This window comes from Lepidochelys olivacea, assembly GCF_965140295.1.
Source record: "Lepidochelys olivacea isolate rLepOli2 genome assembly, chromosome: 3".
In the NCBI taxonomy this organism is placed as follows: Eukaryota; Metazoa; Chordata; order Testudines; family Cheloniidae; genus Lepidochelys; species Lepidochelys olivacea.
This window is the reverse complement of record NC_140413.1, coordinates 176,685,743-176,701,412: the sequence shown is the minus strand read 5'-3', so window position 1 is coordinate 176,701,412 and position 15,670 is coordinate 176,685,743. Positions and strand designations below refer to the sequence as shown.

The window sequence follows — 15,670 nt, the reverse complement described above, 5'->3', positions numbered from 1 at the left end:
GCCTCTCATGCTGATATTACTACAACATACGTGGTCAGGCTGTTCCAAACCCTATTGCACCTCACTCTGAAATAAATTTATGGTTCGTCACAAGCAGAAACACTTGGTTCTGTTACTGGGAGATGGCAGTCTGTTTAATCAGATGGTCCACAGACTGGGCCAGTTCTGATGACTGAGATTGCAAAGATACTATTGCTCATCAGGAATTCTGTTTGCATTCTCTACAGCCATATTATGCCAAATGCAGAAATTCTGCAATCATATTCAGAGTGAGTTCTCTGCCATCCACCTTTCAGTTTTTCTCCCTGCTATTTCACCTGTAAACCCCTGCTAGGACAATAGAGAGAATGGACGTACCCAGATGCCATTGAGCCAATGCTCATAAACAACAGATGGTTATAGCAATCTAGGCCACTAGCATTGACACCTAATTAGGGCTCATAGTTCTACTGAAGCACTTATACTAGCACAGCTTTCAAGAACCTTAGTTCCAAAATAGATGTTTAAGATCACACTCCAACTACAGTAGGACATGAAGAATATCAGGGGATTAGCATTAAGATTCATTTTATTGTGTTGAGCAAGCAGACATCCCTGTGAAAAATGGGTGTAATAACTAATCTCACAGAGGAGACTTGATAAGATATTTCTAAAGCATTCCGCTATCTATCTTCAGCTGCAAAGGTAACATTACTTGAAGTAAACTGGCAGTTATTAATTTAAATTAGTAACATGTTGGGTTTATTTTTTATTTAGTATTCAAATCATTTGTTGCAATTTGACCAATGTTACTCCAGTTAGTAAACCAATGAGAAGTCTCAACAAGAGTGAAGTGTTGTTTATATCTACACACCAACATTCCTCAGTGCAGGACAAAACTGTAACCATTCATTTTTGAATGTGGAAAATTACAAATACGTCAAGTTATCAGAAAATAAAGTAAACGGAAACTGAACAGGAACAACAACTTTAATGAGTTGACATGATCTCATATTTTAAGCATTTACAAAATGTTTACACTATTACGTAAGTGGTCGAGTCAAAACCTAACAGTGGACTAGCAGGAATACAAAGTCTGAGAATCTATGAGCTATGATGGTGGTGGTTTTGATCTGAACACTTAGCAGACATCTCATTGCAATTCAGGACTATATCAATATGTGTAAAACCATTATTTTTAAACATCGGTAAGTTTAGTGCCAAAATAATAAAAGTCAGATCTCTTAGACTTCTGGTCAAATGTGTCTTTCAGTTTTTCCTTCAGACACATATTACTCTTGAATAATATTCACAAGCTATTTTAGATTAGAAGTTAAACTGTATAAAGATTTTCAGAAACAAGTGCATAAAATCCTCACTCAACATAATTAGACAGATGTTTGTTTGTAGTTCTTGGTATCCAAGACTTTTTTCCCACACATTGAGCAGATGCCTAAAAATGAAGAATAAGGTGTACAAGTCATATTGAGGGTTTTTTGGGTAAATTTCTTTTCAATGATTTTCATGGCTGTGAGTCTTTATAAAGAGTGTCTCTTCCAAAAAGTTGTCAAACAGGAAAAGTTGATGGATGGGTAGAATGAGCTCTCATTCTCAAGTTGTTTGTGTGCTCTCTTGATTTTTATCAGAAATGGCAAATCATGCAGTAGTGATATTATGGCTGCTAAAGCAGTTTATGTCTCAATGATACAGCTACACTATGGGTAAATAACTAAAACATATATAACTAATATAATTCGGGCTGTCAAACGATTAAAAATAATTGCAATTAATCACGCAATTAAAAAAGTCTCACCATTAATCGCAGTTTTAATTGCGCTATTAAATCAGAAAACCAATTTAAATTTATTATAAATATTTTTGGTTGTTTCTCTCCATTTTCAAATATACTGATTTAAATTACAACACAGAATACAAAATGTACAGTGCTCACTTTACATTATTTTTTATTACAAATATTTGCACTATAAAAAAGATATACAAAAGAATTAGTATTTTTCAATTCACCTCATACAAGTATTGTAGTGCCTATAAGTCGAAGCATGAAGGGTCATACCAACGTTTAGCATATCTGGCATGTAAATACCTTGCAACGCCAGCTACAACAGTGTCATGCAAACACCTGCTCTCACTTATTTGTCTAAGTGATTGGCTGAACAAAAAGTAGGACTGAGTGGATTTGTAAGCTCTAAAGTTTTCCAGTTTTCTTTTTGAGTGCAGTTATGTAAAAAAAAAATTCTACATTTGTAAATTGCACTTTCACAATAAAAAGATTGCACCATAGTACTTGTATCAGGTGAATTGAAATATACTATTTTTTGTTTATCTTTTTTTGCAAATAATTGTAATAAAAATAATATAGAGTGAACACTGTACACTTTCTATTCTGTGCTGTAATTGAAATCAATATATTTGAAAATGTAGAAAACATCCAAAAATATTTATAATACATTTAAATTAGTATTCTATTATTGCTTAACAGTGTGATGAAAACTGTGATTAATCATTACTTTTTTTTAATCTAGTTAATTTGTTTTGCGTTAATCACTTGCAAGACTGCGATTAATTGACAGACTTAAATATAATTAAAGGTCTGCTATAAACCAATAAAAGCTAGGAAGCTTAGAGTCAGGAATGGAGTATCATTCACCCCTGTGTGTGCCAAGCTCAACAGTATAGAAACACTATTGTATATACCATAATGGATGCATTGCAGTAGTCTGCTTCTTTGTGCTGCTGATTTGATCTTTAACTTTTACTTCTAAAAACAATGAGGAGTCCTTGTGGCACCTTAGAGACTAATAGATTTATTTACAGACTAACACGGCTATCACTCTGAAACCTTTTACTTCTCAGTTTCAGCTTAGTGCAAGCTTCATTTACAATGGACCAAGTACTTGTATAACTGGGCCAGTAAGTCTCCTTCAGTAAAATTTGCATTATCCTTCTACTGGCAGTGGCATATGGTTGCTCCATTTGATTGCCACAAATTGCAATTGGGTTCATGGGAAGTCAGAGTCAGCCACAAAGACAACCATTGACATATGCACTCTTCAAGAACCACCATCACTCAATTCTCTCACAAACTGGGTTCCCCTCTCTTCCTTTTGTGCCACACAGCCAGAATCAGAGGCCTTGTGAGGCTTGTATGCTATAGGAACCTAAAGATAATTTCTTTTGGTGTGAGACTATTAAATATAAAGTAAAATTTGAGACTATATGGGAAAACTGCAGCAAAGGCGTAACAAGAGCCAATGGTTGGAAATTGAAGCTGGACAAATTCAGACTGGAAATAAGGTGTACATTTCTAACATCAAGGTTAATTAACCATTGGTACACTTTAACAATGGACATGGTGGGTTATCCTTCACTGGGAATTTTTAAATTAATACTACATATATGCTCTGGTGAATTTGGGGGTGGAAGTTTATGACCTGCATTATACAGGAGGTCAAACTAGATGATCATTATGGTCCCTTCTTGGCCTTGGAATCCACGAATCTATAAATTAATTTTAAACACAATCACATTATTTTATATTGAGAGAGTTCATGCAATTGCTCAGCAACAGCAACCTTCAATAACAGTTTTCCATAAACCTACCAAGGTAAGTTTGAATTATTCTTCAGCTCTACTATTTCTGATGCCTAAAACTAAAACAAGTGGAGTTCCATTTGTGCACTAAATTCAAGCTGGATAGGGAAGGAAAAGTCATGCTACATAAATCTCACCTTTTTTATAAGCACATCCCTGGCAGTAGTGAGACCCTGGCTGATGAACAGAACTCTTACAAATCCGGCATATTGCAAATTTGTTCTTCCCATAAGGATCAAATCTAGGATGAAAAAATAAAATATTCCACACATTAGAGGTTCATGTAAAAGCCATAGGAGAAAATACTCCCATCTGCCTCATCATGATAATTGCAAAACCACTGAACTTACAGTGGCTATAAACAGACAATGTAGAGAAACTATGGCCTAGGAGAGAGACATTCAAAGAGTCCTAAGGCCAAATATGGCATATGGAAGCTAATAATATGGCCCACTGCACACCCCTGCAGCGTGTAGACAAAGCTGATCAAATGCAAGTCTTTATTTGTAAACTATTAATGATAGAATATTTTGCACTTCCATACCTTTCACCTAATGGTCTCTAAGCACTCTGCAAAAAGGGAATTAAGCCTCAACACTCCTGTGAGGCCAACAACTATCACACTATTTTACAAGTAGATAAACGGGCACTCAGAGGTTTCTCAGTGACTCATGGTCTCACAGGAAGTCTTGTCAGAGACAATAACACAGGGGTGGGCAAACTATGGCCCGCGAGCCGTTTTCAGCCGGCCCGCGAGCTGCACCATGCCACTCGGCCCCGCTCCCGCTGAGGCGCTGGGTTGGGGCCACACCATGCAGCTCGGCCCGGCTCCGGCCAGGGCCGTACCACGCAGCTCCCGGAAGATGCGGCATGGCCCTGCTCTGGCTCCTACGCACTCCAATGATTCTCCTCCCGCTCTCCAAACCCCTCGATCCCAGCCCGGAGCACCCTCCTGAATCCCAAACCTCTCATCCCCAGCCCCACCCCAAAGCCTGCACCTCCAGCTGGAACCTGCACCCCTTCCCACACCCCTGATTCCCCTCCTGCCCTCCAAACCCCTTGGTCCCAGCCCAGAGCACCCTCATACACCCCAAACTCCTCATCCCCAGCCCCACCCCAGAGCCTGCACCCCCTTCCACACCCCAACCCCAATTTTGTGAGCATTCATGGCCCGTCACACAATTTCTATTCCCTGATGTGGCCCTCAGCCCAAAAAGTTTGCTCATCCCTGCAATAACAGAACCCAGATCTCCCAATTCCTCAACAATATCAAACCCTTCCTCACCAAATCTAAAATAAGACAACTAGGCAGATATATGAAAGTTTAGGGTGGACTTAAGCATTGCAAAGTTTGGGCAGTTGTATTGCTATGTTCTCCGTAGAACACAGCAATACAAGACGAGTCTGAAGATGCATACGTTTGTTTACAAATATTTATAGCATCATAATATTGCACGGTCCTTGCCTCAGATAGCTTGTGTTCTGTCAGACAAATACAATGAGAATTGTATATCAGTTTTAAAAATTACTCAGAAATACATGAAAAAAGTTTTGTCCCAGTAAAAACTTTATAAGATCTTTATTCTTATCTGAGTAAGTTAAAATTGCAATACTAACCTTGCCTTCTTTGAAGTCAGTGCCTTATTTTCATTTAGTTTTCGTCCGCCACTTTCTTTATAGAGGAAAGATAAACAAATGTACTGACTAATATCAAAGTCATTTGTAAAAAGTTTATTTAATAAATTTAAAAAAAGAGACACACCCATATGCCCCTCCCAGGCTTGATCAAATAAGGGGGAAAAGTTCATTCAAAACAAGAGCCCAGGAACATCATAAGTCTTGAAAGTCCAATAGAACCCACATTGAGTTCTCATATTACTACTACTATACCAGTGGTTCTCAAACTTTTGTACTGGTGACCCCTTTCACATAGCAAGGCTCTGAGTGCCACCGCCTTTACAAATTAAAAACACTTTTTAATATATTTAAAACCATTATAAATGCTGGAGGCAAAGCGGAGTTTGGGGTGGAGGCTGACGGCTCGTGACCCCCCTCATATAATAACCTCACAACCCCCGAGGGGTCCCGACCCCCAGTTTGAGAACCCCTGTACTATACACTAAATGTAGCAGAAGTGCAATATATTATAAACAATGAAAAGTTATCTAAAGGACATGAACAGTTGTGACTAACGTAAGACTCAGTTCAATCAGCTTGCTTGGAGACACTGTATTAAAACATAACTCTTAGAGAATGCATACTCAATATTTTGTACATTTACAGGAACTTCCACCAGAGAATCTCTACAAACTATAATTTGGTCTCAATATATGAATTCTCATTTCCACTGTATAGTTAATTTGATACAGGTTTTGGTCAAGGGGGGAAAAATGGGTAAAGGTCTGGGTCCTTTTCCTATTGTCTTCAAAGAATTGGTATGTAAAGCTCCAGGTGGGTGGACTACTGCACTGTACAATTGAGGCCTTAGTTATTTGTCCAATATTAGACAGAAAGTCCATGGCAGAGCTGGAAATGGAACCGAGGGTTTCTAACTCCTAGTTCTGTGCCTTAACCACCAGGGAGTCCTTTCCTTTCTCTCTTCCTCCCAAAAGGATGAGCAGTCATATTTAATTACACTCCAATACCCCATTTTAAATCTACTGTTTGTTAGTTTGGTGTTCAGGTTCCATTTAGCTACTAAATATGTAATAGTTCAATATAAAATAAATGTTTTTAAAATAAATGTGTTTAATACTATAAATACCCAAGAATAACCAAGTGAAATACTGATCAGGAAGATTAGCCTGAAGGTGGGTGCAAAGTAAAATGTTGAGGGTGAGTAGACTAGAGCAAATAAATGGGTGGAAAAAATGAATATAGGGTACTCCAAGGATTAAGATGTGAGACAACAGGACCTCTTAGTCCATGCTTACACGCGTCATTATTTCGTACTACAATATAGTACAAACACATAGAGCACCACAGAAGATCAAAGTAGTTACATTCCCAATAGACTGAATTATCATGGGAAAGAATCTGACTTAAGTGAAGGACAGTTATCTACTGACATCTAATAAGAGCATAAATTCTTCCTCAATTCAGTAACTTTTCAAATGCAATACCTGTAGTGTTTCTTGCTCCATCCTTCCATGTGTCGGGTGTAATTACAGTGCCAAGTTTCTTCTCACCTATAACACAACATACAGCATGGGAGGGGACTAGACCCAGTTTTCATTCAGGCCTCTAAGCAAATGCTGCTTATTACTACAAATGTCATAAAATCTGTATTTCTGGAGTCAGTGGTCAGCAAGCTCCTGATCGGAGGCCAGGCTGTGCCTGGCCTCTGTAGGTTCCCTTGGTGAGAGATGCCAGTTCACCCACAGAAGCATTGACACAGGTTCCAGCCATGGGGCAACAGCTGGGACAGCCAAGAAGCGGTGGGGCAAACATCGAGTGGGCGCCATGCAGCAAGGGCTCCACACAAGCCTGGGCAGTTCAGCCCATAGCTATGCCCGCCTCGGTGCCCACTGACCAGCCGGGGAAGGGGGGTGTGGGAGATAAGGCCCAGCCCGAAAAGGGAGACCTGCCTCCGCGGGCCTACCACTTGCCCAGAGGGCAGGGGCGGGGGAGGAGAACGGACCGCGGAGAGGCCGCTGGGCCCCTCTCGCTAACGGGGGAGGGGCCACAGGACAGTGTCGTGGCTCAGCCCCTGGGCGGGGATTCAGCGCAGGCTCCCGGGGGAGTCTCGGCGCCGGGAAGGGGTGCGGGGGGGAGGAGGCTGCCCCAGGGGACTCACACTTCTCGCAGACCATGCTGAGCCAGAATCGCGCGCCAGGCGCCGCCGCCGGGAGACAGCAGCTGTGAAAACGTAAACAAACCGTCACTGCCGGCTCTCCGCTTCCGCTTCCGCCCTCCGCCTCGGCCTGCCCCCACCCACCGGACCCAGCCTATCGGTTTGCCCAAATCACACAGCAAGTTATCCTGATTGGTTACCACCACCTGTCAATCTCAGCCCTTGTGACCTCTGCAACGCGCCCGGCGCGGCTACCTACGCAGAGACTAAAGCGAAGGGGCAGGTGAGCCCCGTGACCTCTGACCTCGCGTTCGGTGGAGCCCCGCCCACTGCCTCACGGATGTGACTCAGGTAAGAGGAAGATGGCCTTACCTCCATCCCCCTCCCCCGGGGCTGCGCCTTCCGCTGCCTGCCCCCTCTCCTGCCGGCTGCTTCCCCCCCCGCAGGCTGCGCCTCCCCCCGCCCGCCGGCTGCTCCCCCCCCCCGCCGCAGGTTGCTCCCCCCGCTGCTTTCCCCACTACCTCTCTCCCCACCGCAGAGCCTCCCGCCGCTCCTCACCAAATTTGGGGATGAATGCTGGTCACGTGCTGGCTGAGGGAGGTTGAACATAGGCTAGGAAGAAGACAGGTCATGACATTTTGCCTCGCTGCAAATTGCCCGATGGCACAAAGCCTGTGGTGCAGACTGTCACTGCCTGGGGATGCAAACATCAGCATGGCCCATGCATCAGGTGTTGTAGCAGGACACATTATCACTATCGTTGCCAATGGCAGGTTGCAAAGAAGGGTACAGAATAATATTGAGCAGGAATCCTTCCCCCTCCCCAGAGTATCTTACAAGACTGTGTAATTGTTTTGTCTTGCCCAACAAAATCAGGATTCCCCATATCTCTGAGAAAATCACAAGAGGGTGGGCTGAAGAGTTAGCTTCTTGAATTTCTTTTTGCTTGTATGTAGTAAGGGTTAAAATTTAGTTATTTGAATGCCCTACCTCCAAACAGTTACAAATTTAGGTTGAATAGAAGTGGATAGTTAAGGTTGAAAATAGCACCTGTTTTTTAAAGAGTTTCCATCAATTTAGAATTGTATATATATTTTTCAGTGTTCCCATGTCTTAACACTTCAAACTATGAAAGCAATTATTTTTTCAAATCTGCTTTTCATTTTTTGTGCTGTTTGTTTACTTTTTGTTTACTCTGTGCTTTTGTTCACATGGAGAATGAAAATGCTCAGTTTCATATTTGTTTATGTGTATTTTCTCTTTGTGCTCAACCATGGGAACCAGTATTTCACAATGTTGTTGTAAATACTTCAGAGGAATGTTCTATGTAAAAAAGTCATCAAAATGTTCCTATTACTTGTCTCAAAATCAAATTAATCAGCAGTGAATCAGCATCATCTAGTCTATGTGACTATTCAGTTCAGCCAGCTTTTGAACCATTGGGTAACCAATTTTCAAGTATTTTATTGCTGGCTTTTTTTATTCTGAAACTTTTTTGGAATGAAACATCATGATTGCTCCTAAACTGAGTTTTCTGGTTTAGAGCAGCACATAATTTATCTTGCTATGCATTCCAACCAGGAAAAATAATATTTTTTCCTCCCTCTTAAGCCTTTCAGTAATTAACTACAATAATGTTATTTGCTTTATTGTAGGTGGGTAGTCACGATAGAACACCATGAAAGATACAGAAATAAAGAGATTGCTGTCTGCCCACATTGTCTGTGTATTTTCCATTATCCTAACAACTGTTGTTCCACCTTTCTTCTTGGAAAACTTCTCAGTTTTGGGAACACACCTTATCTGGTTGTGCATCTGTTCTATTTGTGTAACAACTGTAAATATAATCTTGTATATAGTACTTAAACCAAATCCATCTTCTAAGAGAATTTCATTTGCTCACAAGGTAAGACTCTGTATAGTTAACTTGATGCTAGTAGCTTTGAGAGAGGATTGACTATCTTTTTATTGAAGGAATCAACTAGGAAAGTGAAAGGACAAAATATGTTAAAGTGCTTGGTTGTCAGATCTTGGCCTTTGTAAATGAGCTGAGTAAGTGTGTATTGTCTTTTAAAATGAGTTTTCCGGTATTTTCATCAATGTTAAACATTCTCTTCTACTCAAGTTTTCAGGAGGGAGTATTTCTGTACTCAAACTACTAGACCCCACTCCCCTCCCAGGGTCAGGTAGAGGACCCAGGAGTCCTGATACTGCCAACTCCACTCCAACTGGGATCTTTCTACCTCTGACACTGTCAGCAAACCCAGGGGTCCTTGCTAAGATATGTCTTAGTGTGTTTTCAAGAACTGGTGGTTTATAGTCTAAGACCATGATCTCCCAATAAGCTCCATTCTGGCAGAAGTCCGTCGGACTCTCATGAATGCAGAGGTCTATATAGACAAGGTCACTGCAGGATTAGGGCCTAAACCAGCATTATGGAGAGGTTTGTTCTCCTCTGCAGTTAATAGTTGTTAAGACATAGCAATAATTTGATAAAGAAAAACAGTAAAATCTTGAAAGTGTTTTTTTTTAAAAAAAAAAAAATCAAACCCATCAAATTTAAATGAAGGTAAAGTGTAGCAAAATTAATTGGAAAAGTATTGGAATGGATAGTTAAGGTCACTTGAACAACCAAGCCAGCTCCCACAGGCACTGCAATTTTATAAAAGACACTATAATACTACATTTTGCAAGTGAAGTTTTGGGAATGTGAACACAAAGAAATTAGTTTTAGCATGGGGGTCTGGATCAGTTCCCAGCAAGACCAGGATTGGAGAGGCACAAAAGCATCTTCACGTCACCTTTCTTCTGCACCTCAGTTGCTGAGCCGAGGGGTTAGACCACTGTTACTAAGAATTTTGTGATGTTCAAATAGCTTGACAAGCCAAATAGCTTGAAAGCAATAATTTTGCACACAGTGTGTGAGGTGACATTGATTTATTTGATAAGGGGAAAATGATACAAAAAATATTTAAAAAAATCTTTTTAGGGTTTGTGACTTGAAAAAAAAACAAACTTAAAAACTTTACAAGGAACATGAAACTTAACTAATGTTGGAAGTTTCCTTTGTGACTTGAGTTGAATAGAACCACTCAGATTTGGGTGGTGCTTCTTTAATCAAAACTGCTCATCAGACTTCTACAGAAGAAAAACAGGTAACAAATGAGTACCATATAAACTGGTAGAAAATTAATGATGTATTTTAAAAAATATTATGTACATCAGCTGTTCTCAAACTTTGGGTCGGGACCCCAAAGTGTGTCATGACCCCATTTTAATGGGGTTGCCGGGGATGGCTTAGACTTGCTGAGGCCCAGGTGGCAGGGCTCAGGTTACAGGCCCCCTGCCTGGTGTTGGAGCTCTTGGGCTTTGGCTTTCCCACCCCATCTCCTGGGGTGGTGAGGCTTGGATGGGCTCAGGCTTCGGTCCCTGCTCCTGGGCTCCTGTAGTAATTTTTCTTTTCAGAGGGGTCGCGGTCCAATGAAGTTTGAGAACCCCTATTACAGGATAGTAGAAAGTTAGATACCCATTTCTGAAAGTGGCACTGTTACGTTGAAATCTAGTCAGTTTTAAAATGTAGTTGGAGTCAAATATAGTTTTATATACTATGATGTCTCGGAGTCTCTCTTCCAATTTTTAAAATATTTTTTTTATTTTCTAATCTTCCTTAGTACTTTGTGGAAGATGCATTCCAATAAAAGAAGCATACAACACAAGTACTGTCAAAGGTGCACGGGAAACAAACTGGGAAACGTTTTTCTTCATGTTATCCTTCTCAGTTATAGTAATTGTAGGTGTTATTTGTAATAGTAGTACAGTAGGTAAAACACACAAAACTGAAGTGTGATTTTTATTTTTAAAACACTAAACACAGGAAAACTTTTATATTAAATTATTAGTTTCAACCATAGCCCAATGTAATAATTTGAATGGTATGTTTCCAAGGTAGGCATAGTGGAACACTGTTGATAAAATGAAGAATGTATATTGCTTACTGTACTATTTATAGAGCATTATCCTGATATTTAGTGGTGTTTTGTTTTTTTTTTTTAGGTAACCAGATTTCTAAAATGCTGTGTGTTCTTCTTCATATCATGTATACTGTTTCATGGAATTATCATTCTTTATGGAGCACCACTAATAGAGTAAGTCTGAAAACCCTATCTTCACCTAAAAGCTTTAAAGCTCCTTACAAATATTGGTTAAAAGGCTTTGGATTACGTCCTGGCCCAAATGAAGTCAATGGCAATCCCATCGATTTCAGTAGAAGCAGGACCTCACCCATTGTCTGTGTATATTTTGAGGCAGGCACTAGTAGGAATTAAAAACAGACAACTGACCACTTGCCTTTTAGTATATGCTCATTCTGTTTTATAATCTACATGGAACAGTGATCAAGAAAAAAAACAGCATGGGAAAGTTGCAGTACACTAGAACCTCAAAGTTACAAACACCTCGGGAATGGAGGTTGTTCTTAACTCTAAAATGTTCATAACTCTGAACAAAATGTTATGGTGGTTCTTTCAAAAGTTTACAACCGAACATTGACTTAATACAGCTTTGAAGCTTTACTATGCAGAAGAAAAAGGCTGCTTTTAACCATCTTAATTTAAATGAAACAAGCACAGAAACAGTTTCTTTACCGTGTCAACTTTTTTTTCTAAGCGTTCCCTTTATTTTTTTAGTAATTTACATTAAATACAGTACTGTGTTTTGCTTTTTGGAGGGGTGACTCATCAGTTCGTAACTCTGGTGTTCGTAACTGAGGTTCTACTATAGTTGTATAAATATCCCATGTCCTTCTCTCTCTTCCTATCGTATTAGCATTTGGGATGTAAGTTATAGGGGGAAACCTGCTTTGCATCTATCATGGCTGATATTTGGAAGTGGTATTGAGATGCTGAGTAATGACAACATCATGCAGGTAAAGCTCATTATCTGCTTCCATAGTCAAACAAGAAAGATGAAAGATTTGGGAAAGTAAAAAATCAGTGGATACTTTTGAACTAAAGTGACTATCCATACAAATTACCATTGTGTCTGTTAAAGTTGTACAGGACCCAAATATTTCAGATGAATTACTACATTTTTTAGTTTGTTTAGCGGATATGGGGCTATCTGAGGATATTGTATTCCTTTCCCTTTATTCCTAAAGGCTGAACACAAGAAACTTTTCTTGCTAGATTAGTTTTAAGAAGGTGTACACATTTTCTAATGGAGCTGGCATTTTTAAAAAAACTTTAGACTCATTGCTCTTAACATAAAATTAACTAAAAAAGTTTGTCTCTCCTTTATAGGTCAGTGCTTGAGACATTTCTGTTTGCAGTACTCCTATCTACATTTACTACTTTACACTGCTTGTGTATGCTGGGACCAAACATTCAAGCATGGATAAGGGTGTTTAGTAAAAATGGGTAAGTTTTCATTTTCCTCCTTCTCTTACAATATAAACAGATATGACTGCAATAAAAATAACGAAGAGTCCAGTGGCACCTTAAAGACTAACAGATTAATTTGGGCATAAGCTTTCGTGGGTAAAAAACCCACTTCTTCAGATGCATAGAGTGAAAATTACAGAAACAGGCATAAATATATATTGGCACTTGAAGAGAAGGGATTTACCTTACAAGTGGAAAACCAGTGTTGAAGGCCAATTCAGTCAGGGTGGATGTGGTCCAGTCCCAATAATTGATGAGGAGGTGTCAACACCAAGAGAGGGAAAATTGCTTTTGTAGTGAGCCAGCCACTCCCAGGCCCTATTCAAGCCCAACTTGATGGTGTTAAGTTTGCAAATGAATTGTAGCTCTGCAGTTTCTCTTTTGAAGTCTGTTTTTGAAGACTTTTTATTGAAGAATGGCTACTTTTAAATCTGTTATTGAGTGTCCAGGGAGATTGAAGTGTTCTCCTACTGGCTTTTGTATGTTACCATTCCTGATGTTTGATTTGTGTCCATTTATCCTTTTACGTAGAGACTGTCCGTCTGGCTGATATACATGGCAAAGGGGCATTGTTGGCACATGATGACATATATCACAGTAGATGTGCAGGTGAATGAACCCCTCTGATGGTGTGGTTGGGTCCTATGATGGTGTCGCTAGAGTAGATATGGGGATAGAGGAGGCAACGGGGTTTGTTACAGGGATTGGTTTCTGGGTTAGTGTTTCTGTGGTGTGGTGTGTAGTTGCTGGTGAGTATTTGCTTCACGTTGTGGGGCTGTCTGTAGGCGAGGATTGGCCGGCCTCCCAAGGCTTGTGAGAGTGGGGGGTCATTTTCCAGGATAAGTTGTAGATCGTTGATGATGCACTGGATAGGTTTTAGCTGGGGGCTTTAGGTGATGGCCAGTGGTGTTCTGTTATTTTCCTTGTTGGACCTGTCCTGTAGTAGGTGACTATCTTCATAAATGATCTGGAGGATGGTGTGGATTGCACTCTCAGCAAATTTGCGGATGATACTAAACTGGGAGGAGTGGTAGATACGCTGGAGGGGAGGGATAGGATACAGAAGGACCTAGACCAATTGGAAGATTGGGCCAAAAGGAATCTGATGAGGTTCAATAAGGATAAGTGCAGGGTCCTGCACTTAGGACGGAAGAACCCAATGCACAGCTACAGACTAGGGACCGAATGGCTAGGCAGCAGTTCTGCAGAAAAGGACCTAGGGGTGACAGTGGACGAGAAGCTGGATATGAGTCAGCAGTGTGCCCTTGTTGCCAAGAAGGCCAATGGCATTTTGGGATGTATAAGTAGGGGCATAGCGAGCAGATCGAGGGACGTGATCGTTCCCCTCTATTCGACATTGGTGAGGCCTCATCTGGAGTACTGTGTCCAGTTTTGGGCCCCACACTTCAAGAAGGATGTGGATAAATTGGAGAGAGTCCAGCGAAGGGCAACAAAAATGATTAGGGGACTGGAACACATGAGTTATGAGGAGAGGCTGAGGGAGCTGGGATTGTTTAGCCTGCAGAAGAGAAGAATGAGGGGGGATTTGATAGCTGCTTTCAACTACCTGAAAGGGGGTTCCAAAGAGGGTGGCTCTAGACTGTTCTCAATGGTAGCAGATGACAGAACGAGGAGTAATGGTCTCAAGTTGCAGTGGGGGAGGTTTAGATTGGATATTAGGAAAAACTTTTTCACTAAGAGGGTGGTGAAACACTGGAATGCGTTACCTAGGGAGGTGGTAGAATCTCCTTCCTTAGAGGTTTTTAAGGTCAGGCTTGACAAAGCCCTGGCTGGGATGATTTAACTGGGAATTGGTCCTGCTTTGAGCAGGGGGTTGGACTAGATGACCTTCTGGGGTCCCTTCCAACCCTGATATTCTATGATTCTATGATTCTGGGTACCCATCTCACTCTGTCAGTCAGTTTGCTCACTTCCCCATGTGGGTATTGTAGTTTTAAGAATGCTTGATAGATATCTTGTAGGTATTTGTCTCTGTTTGAGGGATTGGAGCAAATGCGGTTATATCTTAGGGCTTGGCTGTAGACAATGGATCATGTGATGTGTCCTGGATGGAAGCTGGAGGCATGTAGGTAAGTACAACGGTCAGTAGGTTTCCGATATAGGGTGGACTTCAGTCTCCCTGGACACTCAATAACAGATTTAAAAGTAGCCATTCTTCAACAAAAAAACTTCAGAAACAGATGTCAAAGAGAAACTGCAGAACTACAATTCATTTGCAAAATTAACACCATCAAGTTGGGCTTGAATAGGGACTGGGAGTGGCTGGCTCACTACAAATCAATGTCCCCTCTCTCGGTGTTGACACTGCCTCATCAATTATTGGGACTGGACCACATCCACCCTGACTGAATTGGCCTTCAACATTGGTTCTCCACTTGTAAGGTAACTCCTTTCTCTTCATGTGCCAATATATATATTTATGCCCGTATCTGTAATTTTCACTCTATGCATCTGAAGAAGTGGGTTTTTTACCCACGAAAGCTTATGCCCAAATAAATCTGTTAGTCTTTAAGGTGCCATCAGACACCTCGTTATTTTTGTGAATACAGACTAACACGGTTACCCCTCTGATACATGATTGCAGGAAGCAACATGTCCTGGAGTCTTTTATAAAGAGGATAGGGCTTTCTGAATGAATGTACAAGGTCATTATTCTTGAGTCAAACTTATCACATCCATAATTTAGGGTTGTCATTGTTTCCCTGATGAAACATCTCCGTGGTGCAGTTGATTGGTGAGATAGCTTTTCATTTTGTTTCTGGCCTCCAGGGTTCAAAATCTAGTTTCACATGTCTTTAAAATAGTTTGATTCTAAGTAGACACTTGT

At 40.7% G+C, this 15,670-nt stretch overlaps 2 protein-coding genes across 3 annotated transcripts in view; one reads left to right on the top strand and one right to left on the bottom strand.

The window, feature by feature from the left end:
- Positions 1–951: 951 nt before the first annotated feature.
- Positions 952–8,115, bottom strand: CRIPT (CXXC repeat containing interactor of PDZ3 domain). The gene is made up of 6 exons (XM_084624463.1): positions 7,943–8,115; positions 7,388–7,449; positions 6,714–6,779; positions 5,209–5,263; positions 3,729–3,832; positions 952–1,432 (listed from the first exon to the last, which is right to left on the bottom strand). Exons 1-6 carry the CDS (start codon positions 8,098–8,100, stop codon positions 1,368–1,370), a joined length of 510 nt encoding a protein of 169 aa, XP_084480589.1. The 5' UTR covers positions 8,101–8,115; the 3' UTR covers positions 952–1,367.
- Positions 7,591–15,670, top strand: part of PIGF (phosphatidylinositol glycan anchor biosynthesis class F) — a 46,330-nt gene continuing 38,250 nt past the window's right edge. For both annotated transcript variants that reach the window (XM_084624461.1, XM_084624460.1), the window contains exons 1-4: positions 7,591–7,735; positions 9,040–9,290; positions 11,438–11,529; positions 12,682–12,798. In XM_084624461.1, coding sequence (XP_084480587.1) covers positions 9,063–9,290; positions 11,438–11,529; positions 12,682–12,798 — 437 coding nt within the window. In that variant the 5' untranslated portion in view covers positions 7,591–7,735; positions 9,040–9,062. The remainder of the gene's footprint in view (positions 7,736–9,039; positions 9,291–11,437; positions 11,530–12,681; positions 12,799–15,670) is intronic.